We start from the raw sequence: 15,655 nt of genomic DNA, 5'->3' as shown, positions 1-15,655 counted from the left end.
CACGGGCCAATTTTCTTCTCTGTCTGCCTGCCTGCCTGCCTGCCTGCCTGCTTTCCATCTACGGTCACACAAAACTGCCCATTAACTGGCTGGTGGCGGGCACAGGAAGACCAAGAGCGCACCAGCGATCGGGCCAATAAATTGATTCTTCGCGCAGTTTCAACCCATCTTCGGTCCGGCCCCTCCAGACACACTTACACCCCGCGTCTCTCGTTGGGAAGAGATTCTTCACCACAGAAGCTACCCCTGGGCTGGGCAGCCGCGCCAGATGTGTGGTGCGCACATCGCGATACAATTGCGCAGTGCGCAAACCGTCAAGACATGAGGGAGGGAGGGATGGCCCTTTTGCTCGCGATGGGTACAACGGGATGGTTGCACACGGTTCGTGGAGTCAAGGTCAAGTTCAAGTTCAACGAAAGTGCCCTCAAGCGAGGCAGGAGCGTTTGCCAGCGAGACATGAAGTGTAAGCGTTTTTGAGCTCACTCATTCGGTGATAACGCTGTTTGACGCGAAAGCAGTTGCAGATTCTTTAATTAAGATCTTTTTGGGACAATCTAGTCAAGAGATGATGAAAAGTTCCAACTTTTGGGACCTTAACTTCAGGAGAAACTAACCTAACGGACTAGGTATTTTGAAACATAACGCTTAAATTAAATGAACCATTTATCAATAGCAACTAAATATTGTTGAAGTATTAAAGAAATTGAGAGAGTATTTTTATATTTAAAAAATTACTAAAATATATAAACCAATGATCAAGCTCATTTGAATTGAGCAATAAGCTCTTGAGAGCTTAAGCTATTGTAACGCTTCAATCGTAGCGCTTAGTAGTTCTAATGTCAAGCAACTACTAACAATATTGTCACTAACGCTTAAAACGCTTGATAGTTCTATGTATATAAATTTCAAAACTTGCAGCATTTTCCAAGTCAGTTTCGAATGTAAACATTGTTATTCATCGCATCCAAGAGATTTTCAACACATCACAAAGATCTGTCAAACTCTCAATCTCGCTTGAGACGTGTTGAAAATCATGCTGTAGAAATTAAAAATTATTATGATGGAAATGAAATGTCAGATCGACGTGGAACAATATTTTGCTTGCGGTGAATAACAATGTTTACATTGGAAGCTGATTTGGAAAACCCTGTAACGTCTGCGATCGTCCTATAAATTAGCACATTAGCTATGGTACTACATGTAGTTACAGGGGGTTTCCAAGTTATTTTAGAATGTGTACATCATTATTCACCGCCTACAAGATGTTTTTCAACAGCTGTCAAATGGTGTACTTGCATCATAATCAATTTTCAATTCATACACATGATTTTCAACACATCACAAAGAACTGTCAAACTCAATCCAGCTTGAGACGTGTTGAAAATCATGCTGAAGAAATTTAAAATTATGATAATGGAAATGAAATGTCAGATCGATGTGGAATAACATTTTGCACGCGGTGAATAACAACGTTTACATTCGAAAGTGACTTAGATAACCCTGTAAGAGATTGAGAGAGAGTTTTTGGATTGTAAAAATTAATTGAAATATATAAAAAAAAAACATAATCGAGCTCATTGCAATTTTGTATTAAGCTCCTGCTAGCAATTTTGTAACGCTTAAAGCGCTTAGTACTTCTAGTGTCAAGCAACTACTAGCAATATTGTCACAAACGCTTAAAACGCTTGATAGTTCTATGTGTACAAATGTCAACATTCAACGTCGCCGATCGTCTTATAACATGGTTTCACATTAGTTATAGTACCATAACCATTTCCATTTATCCATTTATGCCATTTCGTTTAATATTTTGGTTCCTCCGGCGAGGTCGAGTATCACCACCACAAACTACCTGTAAACTGCGTCTTGTGGTTAACTATTTATGACATTCTTCAATCGTTTCCCAGCGATCGTTCTGCCTAGTTTAATCTAGCACGTACATTAAAATATATATTTCAGCAAAAAAAAAACCCCTTCGCAGTAACGAATTTCTATCCCGTCCATCGCGTAGAACGCTGCCTGCTGCGAGAGCGCGTCGCTCGGCCATCGCTCGACGGCTGGCATTAAAAATAATCAGCCGCACATCCTTTTTGCACGGTTTTTGCACGGTTTTCCAATCCCCGCAAATTGCTATCGTCCGTCTATCGCGCGTCCCGGACAGGTTTCGTCCCATCCTTCTATGTGTGTTTTTTATGTTCCTCTTCCCGAACCACATCCGTCGGTTGTAAATTATATCTTCAATATCTCCCTTGTGTTTCCCCCCCCTGTCTCTCTCGCTCTCTCGTGCCCTTACTTCCTCCCTTTGCTCCCCTATCTCCGACGCGCCCGACAATGACCCGACACGACCCGTGGTCAAGCAGGGCTCTCGCGCTCGCCAAACGGAGCAAAAGAAAACCACCAACCTCTGCTCTGCTGCTTGTGGTGGCTTCGAACACGGACCGCTGTTAGCGGTAAGTGGCGAATGTGCGAAATGTGCCTTAGATGGACACCACAACCTGACCGAGCCCGTGTTTAGACATCGATCGCCCATGGGGCGCGCTGGTCCCGACGATTCGCTTTCGCGTTGATGCATCTCTTCGGCACGCTAGAACCAGAACCGAGCAGCCGGCTTGCTCGCGATCACATAATAATATAATTGGCTGTGAACGTGCGACTGCCCTCTCGTGGAGGGAGGGATGGTTTTGCGACGAGTGACCGGAATGGGGGCTGAAAGATGGGGAGATTTTTGCAAAGATTTATAGGAGTAAGTTAATGAACCTCTCGCGTTGGCATCGGTTTTGTATGAAAGGTTCGTTCGCTGTTCTCCGCTGCTTCTCCGCCTGGGAAAGGATCGTTAACGTCGTGTTGCGTTGTGCGGCACAGGGTAAGCGACGAACCGGGCCGGGCAGCATTTATGAGCAGCAAATGGGCGCGCACACGGAAAAAAGGGTCGGTAGAAAATACTGCCCTGTCAGTGCAAAAAAAAAAAGAAGCAGAGCGAAAACACTCCAGAAAGTGTTCCTCCCCGTCTGCTGCCCCAACGACACGTGTCATATGCCTCCGCAACCCGCCTGTGGAAAACGCGATTTATGCGAGTGGTTTGGCGCACGGTTTGCGGGTTTGTGAGGGTGAGGGCAAACGCACCATTTGCCTTAGGTGAACTCCCCCAGGGGAGCAATCAGGCCGCGAGCCAGATTCTAAAGGGATTTGTGGCAGAGCTAAACGACCAGTTTTATTAAGCCTTGTCAATCAACCTTTTAGTCGCGTTTGCAGCCCGCCAGGGACTTTACTTTTCTTTCTCGCTCTCTTTCGTTCTCTCTTCTCGTCAGCATAAAACGAATGGCAACGACGAGTGGCGAAAACAAGGGCTGCAATTAATTTAAAGCACACGCATACATTGTGGAAGCGGTCCGCGTACATTGACCGAAGGATGCACCTAACGCGCGCTCGCTGCAATCCCAGTTTTCACAATCACGAAAACGGCGCTTCGATTCGCAGGAGCTCCAATGAAGGTTAATGCACTTTACCCTTTTCCTTATTTTCGTGCGAAACTTTCAATCTTTTCACCCCTTTTTGTGAGTGTGTGTGTGTGTGTGTGGAGCGGTTGCCGCGTGCGGGTTCCGGAAACACAAACCACGATCGCTGATTCGAATTTCGAGCAACCAGTTCACTATCAAACCACACTTGCGGCCAGGGTTCTTCGGCTGCTTTTTTTTGTTTATTTCACACGCATGAATTAAACATTTGGTGGATTCGCGCATCCACCCAGGTGCGGGTACACGCCGGGCGCTTGAGCGGCTTTCGTTTTCATTCGACTACTTTCTTTCACGGCACGGGCACAGGATCGATACCGGTTTCATGCTATTTTTGGCCATTTTTGGGAGTGGGAGCAGTACTTCGCAAACAAGGCAGGAGGAGAGGATGCGTGCGAAGGCGATCCCTTGGGGGAGGGGTTCAGAAATAGCATTAAACGGCGAGGGAGCAGAACGTGCCTTTCCCAAAACAAGCTATTAAACCGTAACCGTTTGCGATCGCTTAAAATATTCTACAGTTACGCATCGTTCCCTCGCCAATGCGTGGCTTGCTGCACGCGTCGGGATTATGGCGAACCAGACACCCGGCAGCACTGAACCTCTCCCCACCGAAAAAAAAACCGGTTCTATAAACCCCCCAAAACGGATCATCTCAACAGAGACCGGATGCCGGTATGAAAAAAAGCAAACACACACACACGGATCGGTGAAAACGATTGGAGTGAACGGAGAGAAAAAAAAAATCCCGCACTCACCAAACAAAAAATACGCGAGAAGCCCAAATCATACAAATCAACAACAACCGAGGGCGAAAATGAAACTTGGCCCCCTCTCGGTGTTGCCGGCGCCACGCCGGTTTTTTTGGGATGTTGGATGTTTCCCTACTGTAAATGAGAAAGAAAGTTATTTGCATATCGCATTCGCAACGCTGGTTCACCTTTGTTCCCTGTGTGCCGATAAGTGAGATCGCCCTTGGGGGGGCGGGAATGGGCGGGCGAAATGATTCGGATGTGTCGTGAAAGGCGTTACGTGTGACATGTACAAAAAACAAACGAAAGTGTGTTGTTACACTGTACCGCGGTGTCGTGCTTTTTGAACACGGCTTAAACGCGTATGTCCATACGAGACCGTTCTCGCTCTCTTGGTATATATATTTCTATAGCTTACACCCTAGTCGCTGCTTACAGGGGTTAAGGAACTCTTGAAACCCGTCTCTGGAATTGTTCGACAACTGTTCTACCTGCTGCTGCTGCTGGTTATGAGCAACCAACTTATACTCTCTACCCACAGCTACTACAGTAAGTCTTTGATGCTGTTTAACACATAGTTGAAAATGCTGTCCGGCGCTATCTCCCCATTCAGCACGTAGATGTCCTTCCGGCCCTTAAACTCCCGATAGTGCTTCTCGTACAGTGGCCACACGCACATCTCGAAGTAGCCGACCACGTCCGGCGGATCGTACACGCGCTGCACCCGCCGGGCGTAGCACCGCTCGTACGGCAGATGGATGTGAAACTTGATGCTGCACAGATCGCGCGTAAACGAGTGATTGAACAGCAGAAAGCCCTCCAGCAGCAGCACGTTGATCTTGATGTTCATGCTTTGGTACGATTCGTTTTTGGACTTTTTGATCAAGTTTGTCGTCCTGCTGCCGGTCCCGTTTTCATCGTACTTTGCCAGAAAGTTGCTCAGGAAGTGGTCGGCGAACAGATTGAACTCGTCCATCGATTCGACCCGCTCGCCCATCTCGCTGTCCTCGTCGCTGCGAGCGCGCCGCAGCTGGTGGCAGTTGTACAGGATGAACTTTTGCCCCAGCACCTGCATAATGTCCTGGCACATGCGGTCCATATCGAGCGAGCCGAGAATCTCCCAGTTGATGTGGTTGAGCTTCTTCACCATCTCGTGCCGGGGGCTGTCGACCGGCAGGAAGTAATCGTCCTGGCACAGCGCAACCACCTTGTTGAGGATGAGATTTTCCTTGAAGAAGGTTTTGTGCAGGTGGGCGGTAAAGTATGCTTCGAGCGATTTGGCCAGCGTCGTCTTGCCGCCGTTCGTCACCCCGGATATGCCGATGACGAGCCACGTCTCCATGGTGTGGCACGGTCGCTACGGGCGGGGTAACAAGGGAAATGGTTTTACAACACTTTTCACTGTGTACAACAAAATGCACGATCGACCTAGTACTAGGGTAGTGGAAACACTGAGCAACCGTACTACAGCGTACCTTTGCCGAGGGTAAATCATTTAAAACAGGGCGATAAGAACGGCGGGCCGTCGTCCGCGGTATGGGTTGGTAACGCGTGATCAACACGAACCGCTGCACGAGAATATGATTATGGTTTATAATCATTTTCTCGTGTGCAGCACGACGAGCGTGAGGGGGGCTCTAACGTAAACCTTTAAAGTGAATTTCTTATCTTGTCTAGTGCCTGCTCTAAACCGCTCATTGCTGTTTGTTATGACATCTTTGTGCAAAGAGCGTTTGTCGTGTTTGGTTTGAAGATTTGAGCAACAGATTAACGAAAACGTTCGCTTTCACACACACACACACACCCGCTCGCTTACCTGTGCGTTACTGTGGTCGGATAAATCGCGCTCCGAGATGGTCCCGCAAATGGTACAGCGAAAAGGCCGACAGTCCGCCGAGCAGCACCACACCGAACAGTGCCGGCACGAGGAATGCAAACTTCATCGGTGGAAACAGCGCATAGATCCAACTTTCTGCAAATGAAGATCAATTGAATCAGAATCAGGCGCTCGTGCACGACACAATTTAAGACCACGGGCGCTACGAAACGCAACCGCAATGCAATAGAACCAATTAGAACCGTGTGCTAGCGAACCGTCGCCTCGTACGGAACGCGTAATGCTTGAGAGAGCTCGCGCGCGCCATGAGGGTCAACATGTAAAGCGCGACCGAACCGACCCGGCTCAAGGTTATTGGTGAGCAATGTTTTTTTGCTTCCGTTGCTCGCGCAATCCATTAGATTGATGTTGGTGCCATCACGCACGGGCCGGGGAGAGGTGGAGGGAGATGGAGACTCCTCTATTGTCCATCAATTGCGTGAAGCTGTTTTGTGACTCGCACACACAAGCACATGCTCAACACACGCCTGTGGTGGTTGTTTTTTCCGTTCCCTGCGATCGATTCTGTGCTGTAAACAGAACAGAAGCCCCCGCTTACCATCCCTGGCGTCGATCACGATGAACGGCAGTACAGCAACCCACAGCACGTAGTAGAGAAACGCGCTAAATGTAGCGGCCAGAATCAGCTTCCCCAGTGCCGCATTCGATGCCATTCACTGCAAGGGTACGAAAATAAGTGCGTTAGTACGGGTATGATGGTGCTATTTCGGAACGACGCGAGCGGATGATAGACCTCCTGATGCGATTGCTGCTGCTGCTGCTGCCGGAGCTGCTGCCACGAAACACGTACTTGATCTTATCTAATGCTTTCAAATGGATGAAGCGCACTTGTAATTGTCTCCTCGTCAGAATTGGCCTTCGTGCTTGGAGAAGAAGATGAAAGAACGAAAAAATAAACACTCACACAATCACACACACAACGCACCGATTCGCGATTGCCGCCAAATGACGTCTTGTTTGTTTGTTTACATCCCACAGTGATGTAAACAAGTGGCGATTTGGGGTTATGGTTTTTTTTACTTGAAAAAATGTTTAAAATGGAGCGGAAAAGTTCAAATTGCCTGGGTGCTACTGATTTTTAGTATATTTTTATTGAATTGTTTGAATTTTCATTAATAAAATTGGTATTATGGCGTTTTATAGCAGCGGCCGATGACAGGTCGTTCACGGTGGGAGTAGAATTTAGAACAAGATGGTCAAAATTGCACGATGAGTGCTAAAACGATTAATATTTAGTACATTTTTGCCAGTTCAAATTTTAAACAAAGCTCGTTGGAATAAACAGACGTTAAGATGTCGATACCTGAAATGAATTGTATTTTGAAGTATTTTTCGTACTCGAATAATGATGGCGCATACAAGATTGGAAAAAAGAAACGTACGATGAAACGCATTAGGATGAAATGTTGCAGTATAGTTAAACATTTATTGGCAGATTTGCTGTCAGCCAATAGTTTTGGCAGGGTTCGTTACTAAAAGAACCAGAACAGTAAACCAGTTTTGGTCGGTCTCGTGGTACATTCTAGAGTTGGGCAAAACGCACAAAAAAGCGGAACTGGGTCCGGATGATTCCAACAAATTTCGAACCCAGTTCCGAAGGGTAGGTTCAATCCGAAAAGCCGGAACCGCCCGGAATCGTCCGGAATCGTGCGGAGTCGTTGGAACAGTCCGGAATCGTCTGGAATCGACCGGAATCGCTCGGAATCGCCCGGAATCGCTCGGAGATGACCAGAATCGCCCGGAATCGCCCGGTCGATTCCGACTGTTCCGACGATTCCGGACGATTACGACGATTCCGGACGATTCCAGACGATTCCATACTATTCGAACGACTCCGCACGATTCCAGACGATTTCAGACGATTCTGGACGATTCCGACGATTCCGGTGGAACTAGCGATTCCTTCTCTCTGGAATCAAAATCGGAATCATACTTGCCGGAACCGGAGCGGAACCGTGGGTGCGATCCGCAGAACCCATCTCTAGTACATTCATCAACTAGTCGTACGAGCATGCCCGTCATGGGTTTAATCCCCAACTGGACCGTGCCCCCATACGTAGGATTGACTATCCGGCTATGTGTAGTCAGTAAGTCACTGAAAGCCAAGCCCACTAATGGTAGAGGCAGCCCTTAACCGACAACGGTTGTTGTGTCAAAGAAAAAGAAGAAGAAGAAGAAGAAGAAGAAGAAGAAGAAGAAGAAGAAGAAGAAGAAGAAGAAGAAGAAGAAGACGAAGAAGAGAAAAACTTTTTTTAATAAAAGATTTTATGGTTGCAGAATATATTCTAACCTGTTTAGAATTCTAAAATCACGATAAACACGTAAATTTCCACATAAAATGCGCCCAAATTAGGTAAACGGTTAATGTTGATTTTCCATTTGGATCGATCCCCATTATGTATATGAATTTAATCGAGTGTGTTGCAAGTATTTTAGAGTTTATAAATTTTCTTACGAAATTGGTTCTAATAGACATTCTCGTAGTAGATAGCTAACTCGTTAGATCTAACCCAGGATCCCACCAAATAAGGATCGTGATGTGGTCCGAAACCAGTATTTTCGGATGCGAGAAGAGCACATGTTGACTAGTAATATTCAAAAATATATTCAATACATGTCCATTAGACCCTAGTGATGCTGCTAATTTAAATCAAATTGTATCCGAATGTTGAAGATACATCGGCTGAGATATCGTTCAATTTTAGTTTAGTTTAGTTTAGTGTTTATTAATCGATGGACTATAAAACTCTCTCGAGTCAAATTTTGATTACAATATACATTAAATAACGAACAGAACATGTATATATTGTTATTGTTGGACGCATTTCGAACACTTAAACGTGAAGTCAGTTCTGCTATCGTCATTCTAGGCTTATAGAGATCGTCAGCTGAATTTAGTAGACGGCACATACAAATAAGGAAGTTACGAAAGACAAAGGTTGTTCGGGTTTCAGCGACTGCCTGCATTGACCGGCGACGGAGTATTCTGGCAGGAACATAGAGGTGAATCCACGAAAGCAGCTCAGGACAGTCGATGGTTCCGTTTAAGGTTCCCGTGATAAATGCCACCCTGGCGTGCTCAACACGTTCGGCGAGGAGCGGGATCCCAAGCAGCAAACATCTAGTCCTAGTCCTTTTGCTAATGAACGTGTTAGAACGGCATAATTTGATTTATTTTTTGAATATCTGGCATCTTCCTGGCCATGTTTTAGGTCATCCGGTAAGTCTGATATGATAATGTATGCTTAAATCCGTTATCAGAAACCTTTGGCAGCCTCTCGAATGTCTTCCAATATTCCTCGCGTTCCTCGTACATTCACAAAATAATCAGTATCACCACACTGGATATTTCACACCTTTTAATCATCATAACCTCATAAAAGTATCCCGTTCTTTCACCAGTTCGCTTTGCTAAGCAAAACATTCTTTCTAAGTTTTATTATTAATCATCATCACCATTTTATTCATCCGCACGTCTACTCCACTGCCTCCTGCCAACCACATGAAAGAGATTGCGCAAGGAAATTAAAATAATCTTACATATCTAAGCGTGTCTGTCTGTAGATGTGTGTGTATATGTCTGTAGATGTGTAGGTGTGTTCGAGTCGATTCGACTGCAAATGAATTGATTGTAAAAAACAAAAACAAAAGAAAACCAAAAGAAGAGAAAACCCGGTAACAAAGCAACGGTTCCCGAGGTGAGGAATCCAATAAATAAATAAATCACTAATTACGTTTTCTTCTTTCCCTGATCGCCAATTGGATCAAAACAGGTAACTCTCTCTCTCACTCTCCACCCAATCACTCAGCTCTCAGGTTGCCCGCGCTCGAAGCGATCGAATTTTCCCGATCGATGTTTAAACAATTTACGGCGGGAGGAGGAAAAAACCCCAGGAAAGATGAACACGGCAATGGATCAGGCGGCAATCGATATTGTTTCACCGTTTAAGAGATTACCATGCCCCACCGCTGGTGTGTGTTGTTGGCAGCATCATTTCCGTTCCACACTCCATAATCGAGGGTAACTACTACTACTGCCGGCAGCCTGAGTGAATGAGTGAAAGCGGAAATGAAACTATCTGCTGTGGGCCCGTTTGTGCCAGGCACAGGTCAATTATGCGTTCCGCGAGGTCGTGGAACATTCGCCGTACGATCGTATCTCGAGATCTGGAGAAAGAAAGAAACACCGAAAATGTGGCATGAACACAAGGTATTTAGTTCCAATTTGGAGCTGGAGAGATGATCTTCGGCTGCTTACCGTCATTACCGCACGTTCGGGCACAGCGCAGCTTGCCCCGGTTCGAGTAGGTCACACCGTCCGTGCCGCACACGGGCTCGTACGCCTGGGCGACCGTGTTGCGAATGCAGCGCCGTTCGCAGCCGTGCTGGATCTGCTTGGGCGTTCGGGTCGGCGCACTGGTGGACGCACTGGCAGTGCTGTTGGTCGTCTGCGCACCCTGATCGATACGATCCTGAGCTTGGGGCTGTCCGTCCTTGCTGTCCTTGCCGGTGGATGGCGCCGACTCCGTGCTTGTTCCGATGGTCACTGTCGTGTGCTTGACCGGGCGCAGCACCGAACCGGCATGCTGGCTATCGTGATGGTCCGGCTCGTTCGTGTGCTCTACCACTGGTTTGACTGCCTGGGCCGTGTCCTGGTTGCGACGCCCAAACTTCCAGTAGCTTTGAGCAGGTCCACCGTGATGCATCGGATGGTGCACCGGATGATGTACAGGGTGGTGCAGCTGCAGGTGAAGCGTTTGCGCCCCCGGACCGCCATTGACCGCGTGCTGTGGCTGATGAAGGGCCTGTGGTTGGGGCAGTGGCAGATACTGGGGAGCGGCGTAGGCCTGCGGCTCGGGCAGATGCTGATGGTCGGACGTCTCGTTACCGTGCGAACCGTGGAACTCGCTCACGACGTTCTTCTGGTGCGTACCGGGCTTGGACGGGAACTCGAAGTACTTCTGGATGAAGACGTGCGGCTGCTGATGGTGCTGCTTCTGGTACTTCTGCTTAATGTGCGAGCTGTACGTCTTGTGGATGGGCTTTTCGGCGGGCGTGTCGGCAAGATGGTCGCCGGTCGGTGCACTACCGCTCGCCTGCACATTGCTGTACGACGTCGCCGACTGCTGGCCGTGCTGGTGGTGGGCGACCGGGGCCGACTGCGGTGCCGACTCTTCCTTCGGGAAGTAGTAGCTCAGATGCGTCTGCACGGTTGGCTGTTGTTGGGACGGCGGTGCTGCTACCGCTTGTTGGGCCTGCGCGTACGCTTTCGTGTGCTGCGACTGGTCCTGCTCGGTGACGATCGTTTTCGGATGGTAAAAGTTGGTGGACACGGACACCTGCGGGGACTTCTTCGGGACGACCTCCTGCCACTTGCTGCCACTGCTGGACGCGTGGTGGTCGGTGGCCGGTGGCGCTGCATGGATGTAGAGCGGCTGCGATTGGGGCGGCTGGGGCGACTTACCCTGCTGGCTGCCGACGTAGCTGGTGGCGCCCCCGGCCGTCGGCTGCCCGTAGTGATGGTGCTGCTGATGGGCCGGATGGTGGTGCTGATGGTGGTGCTGCGGCTCGGACGCCGCCGGCGGCTTCGACAGCGGGATCGCGTTCACCTTGTAGTGGCCGACCTCCTCCTGCACCTTGAAGTTGAAGCTGGCGGGCAGCTGCTCGGGCTTGACGAACGCCGGCTTGTCCTGTACCAGGGGCGAAAAGGAAGGCTGTGGTTGACCAAGTTTCAGTAGCTGATCTTCAGAATTTACGGCCGGTACGTAGTTCGGGGGCGGCGGCGATGGTAGCGTCTGGGCCGGCACGGCCTCGGCCGGTTTGTGCGAGATCGACAGCAGCTGGCTCGGTTTTAGCGGCGCGAGCTGATGGTGATACTCTTCCTTCGTCTTCTGGGGCGCCACCAGGTGATGGATGTCGGACGGTTTGAACTGTGGCGAGGGTACGAAGTGGTTCGGACCGTGCTTGGAGAACCCTTTCAGCATGCCCTCCAGGCTGAGGATCGGCAGCATGTGCTCGAGCGTAAACATCTCACCGTCGTTCGTATGAAGCTCTGAAAGGCCCATCGTCAATTAGTCTAAAGCGGCAGCAATCTAAAGCGACCGAATTGCTTACCAGGATAGGTGCCATACGTGGCCACACCGCCGGACGCGATCTTCACCGTCGGCTCCTTGAAGTAGATCTTGCGCCGCTTGTCCACCGGACGGATGATCAGCAGCGGAATCTCACCGTTCGAACGCTTCGGCTTGCGGATGAGCGTCTTTTTGTACTCGGTCACGCTGGGGCTGGCGACGCTGTCGGCGATCTTGGACGTGGAGGCCACCGCTGGCGCTACGGCGGGGTTGGGCTTTTTAAGCTTATCCTCCGCCAGTACCAGTGGCGCTAGGAAGGGGAAAGTTATTGATTTAGAATATGACTTTTCTGAATTTGTGCACATACTGCAGTTCACAGGAGTTTTGATAATTATAGAACACTTTCCTACGGGAAGTCAACATTATGTGCAGTGGGCTCTAAAACACTCTTTTTGGACAGACTCATTTGGAATCCAATAGGAATTTTAAGCTTGCCTGTCCAAAAAGGTTGGTGAATTGGTCCAATTTCCATCACGTAAAGCTCACTACCCGTAAGAAAGTGTTAATAAAAGCCCTCCTTCTTTCTAATATGAATCCCTGAAAAAATCTTCTTATTAATAGGGTTGAGCGTTCAATTGCGTCAGAGCTTCAGTAGGTCCGTACTTTGAACCTAATCTTATGTACCTTAACAAAAATATCTTTCTGAAAGCGTCAAAATGGACTAAAATAAGAGTTTTTCTTAAATTGTGACAATTTTGCAGTTGAATTAAACTCATTAATATATTCAAAGCTAACTTTTGGGCATTGGAATTAGTTAGAATTTTGAGTGATGAATTACTCAATTTGAATAAAGATTTACAAACATCATTTGTGATAATTCAAAATGCATGCAGATGAATTGTAATCTCCTGTTTAACATTTTTTAGACTATTTCCTGTGACTATTTTCGGTTGCACTATCTTGATTTCCGATCTTTGGTATTCCAAAAAAAAACTCAGCAGACATAAATCCCGACGAATAAAACACTTTTTCACTGATATCGTTTTTCCTCTACTACGTTTGATTCTGCAATCTCAAAGAACAAGATTGCAATTAGAGAAGAAAAAAACAGCTGGTGGAATTAATTTTCTTCAAAAAATCAAACCCCCATTCTCGCCACAAAACCAAATTCCACTGCCGCCGAGAATTAATTGCAAATGCCATCTCAAACAGCAGCCAACACATGAGATGAAAATCGAAAGAAGGAAACCCCCATAAACGGAACCGAAACGCTAAGCGAAGTAATTTGGTATAATGAGTTGGCCACCAATGCAAAAAACCCGCGCACGAACCGGAGCGTGTGGGACACATTTTAAATTACAAACGGCAAGGGCTGCCTGTGCGACCGTCCCCGGCCGTCCGCGCTTACCTGCCACCAGTAGAAACAACCACAAGGATCGCATCGTGGTTTATTTTTTGTTCTTCGTCACTCGCAACGCACGTTCGTCTTGCCTGTGGATGTCAAGGAACCCGGTAGTTGGTTTTTCCGGCCGCGCTCACAGAATTCCGCTTCCACAATGCTACACACGTACAGCACACGTTCACACGTGAAAATTAATTTCCACCTTTTCAATCTTTGCAGGGAAGGTTTGTCGCTGTGTCTAGCACGTTCCGACCCGGTGCCTTTTTGCTTTCTGCGTGGATCTCAAACGTGTTTTCCCAGCAGCGTTTTCACCAGAACTCTGACACGCACACACACACTCTCACTCGCTAATAGTTTTATAATTTGTTCGGGTAGTTTTCCAGAACAAGGATTTTCACTTTGATTAGATTTGTTGTTCTTTGTTCGCGTCTTGGGATTCCGTTTTTCTTTGGCACCCAGCACATGCACGTTTTACACACTGCTTGTCGCGACCACCGTACACGCGTGAAAGGTGGCAAACCCTTTTTTCCAAGTCACTGTGACGCGACGAACACGCTTCACACGTCGTGCGTTGTCTAAAACCTTTTCCGCTAGTTTCGTTACCCACAGCACAACACGGCTTCCGTCCCGGGCAAGCGCTGGCCAATGAATAAACCTTCCCCGGGCGGGTGTACAAAATTTTGAAACATTTTCGCGCCGATCCCCAGCCCCTTCCATGGGGAGGGAAGAGGAGTTTTCCCATCCCCGTTGGACCCGTCCACCGAGTGTTCGAGTGCGTAGTAGCTGTTTACGGTTTACGACCTCTCCGAGCCACCGATTCCTTTTCCGCGTGCGATCGTTAGCTGTGTTTCGATCTTCGCTTTTGATCTCCACTTTCTTGACACCGTTCGGCAGTTCGGGCCCGGCCCGGGTGAGCTTTCGCGCTGTACGTTTGGCTTTTCTTTCTCCTCACTCTTTCCATTGGGGTTGGGGTTTGTTTTTTTTTTTGTTTTGGGGTGGCCGCTGGATGGAGCCGAATAATTTGGTACGCACACGATAGAAAAGCGGGGAAATTCTTCGACTGTGCTCCGTGTGCATGTGTGTGTGTGTGTGTGAGTAAGTTCAGTCGAACCGTTCGAAGGTAATACGGAAGCATTAAAGTAACACAATATTTCTCACCGACATACAACAAGCGTCTCGTTTTGTGTCCATTTGTTAAAGAGGACCTAGATAAGGCTTTGATTTATTGCATTGGTTTGGCGAGGTGAAGAGCAAAATGATTTTCAATTCCAGCTCAGACCTGAGGCAAGCATCGTACCTGTTTCTTATGCCGGCTGCTCATGAAACGTGAAACGAAAGTAAAATGGACCATTGTGAGAGCGAGCAGGGTAGAAAAATGACATGTTTTGGTGATAGAAAGCAATTGTCACCTGTCCCTGTGTTTTTCTGCTGATATTTATTGGCAATTGGTTGGGGAATTATATTCAATTGTGACTTTTATTTGTGCCTTTTTAAAGGTTTTTAAAATGTATTTTATCGTTGTTCTTGTGTTATCCCCATTGAGCGTAAATTGTATAGGTTTGTTTCTTGTATTTAAAATTCATTTTAGAATTTTTTATTTCTTGTCATTTGTGTTGGTTAATGTTAGCACTCAGTTTAAATTTTTGTATTTTAAGGCGTGTTTTTTTCAATTTCTCAATTTGTATTCTTTAATTTCTTTTACAATGCTTGAATAATTTAGAGCTTTTTTATTATCTTTGTTTATTGTTACTGCACTTTATTGTCTCCTTTTTATAATTCAACTGTGTGCTATTGAACATCAATTTGCACATCTATTTTGTTCGATTTTTGGTTTATTTTATCTTGAACTGAATGTTTTGTAATTTTTTACCGTAAATTTCATAGTGATGAATCATTTGAATTTCTCATTATTACTTCGTTTATTTGACAAAAGAAAAGAGAGTTAGGCTGTATAATTTAAGATAATAAGCCTAAGATCGATAAGCTATAGAAAATTATACAACGACCGAAATACTTGAACTAAT

The 15,655-nt window shown here is 47.1% G+C and overlaps 2 protein-coding genes across 2 annotated transcripts; both read right to left on the bottom strand.

Annotated features, from left to right (window-relative positions):
* Window positions 1-4,570: 4,570 nt before the first annotated feature.
* On the bottom strand, window positions 4,571-7,101 carry LOC120950897 (uncharacterized). Its single transcript, XM_040369312.2, has 4 exons — window positions 6,892-7,101; window positions 6,697-6,814; window positions 6,078-6,233; window positions 4,571-5,618 (listed from the first exon to the last, which is right to left on the bottom strand). The coding sequence occupies exon 4, from the start codon at window positions 5,601-5,603 to the stop codon at window positions 4,806-4,808; it is 798 nt and encodes a 265-aa protein (XP_040225246.2). The 5' UTR covers window positions 5,604-5,618; window positions 6,078-6,233; window positions 6,697-6,814; window positions 6,892-7,101; the 3' UTR covers window positions 4,571-4,805.
* A 2,491-nt stretch (window positions 7,102-9,592) lies between these two features.
* LOC120952125 (uncharacterized) lies at window positions 9,593-14,439 on the bottom strand. The gene is made up of 4 exons (XM_049606970.1): window positions 13,638-14,439; window positions 12,273-12,539; window positions 10,417-12,210; window positions 9,593-10,325 (listed from the first exon to the last, which is right to left on the bottom strand). The coding sequence occupies exons 1-4, from the start codon at window positions 13,669-13,671 to the stop codon at window positions 10,273-10,275; spliced, it is 2,148 nt and encodes a 715-aa protein (XP_049462927.1). The 5' UTR covers window positions 13,672-14,439; the 3' UTR covers window positions 9,593-10,272.
* Window positions 14,440-15,655: the final 1,216 nt, after the last annotated feature.

The sequence above is a fragment of the Anopheles coluzzii genome, chromosome 2 (assembly GCF_943734685.1).
Source record: "Anopheles coluzzii chromosome 2, AcolN3, whole genome shotgun sequence".
In the NCBI taxonomy this organism is placed as follows: domain Eukaryota; kingdom Metazoa; phylum Arthropoda; class Insecta; order Diptera; family Culicidae; genus Anopheles; species Anopheles coluzzii.
This window is presented reverse-complemented; position numbering and strand designations above follow the sequence as displayed.

Bases quoted from the DNA above. Each gene is read 5' to 3' on its own strand.
- LOC120950897 (XM_040369312.2), bottom strand. From the start codon at position 5,603: ATGGAGACGTGGCTCGTCATCGGCATATCCGGGGTGACGAACGGCGGC.
- LOC120952125 (XM_049606970.1), bottom strand. From the start codon at position 13,671: ATGCGATCCTTGTGGTTGTTTCTACTGGTGGCAG. The intron at 12,540-13,637 runs GTAAGCGCGGAC...TCCCCTTCCTAG, and splicing joins GTTGTTTCTACTGGTGGCAG to CGCCACTGGTACTGGCGGAG. The intron at 10,326-10,416 runs GTAAGCAGCCGA...TTCTTTCTCCAG, and splicing joins CCGAACGTGCGGTAATGACG to ATCTCGAGATACGATCGTAC.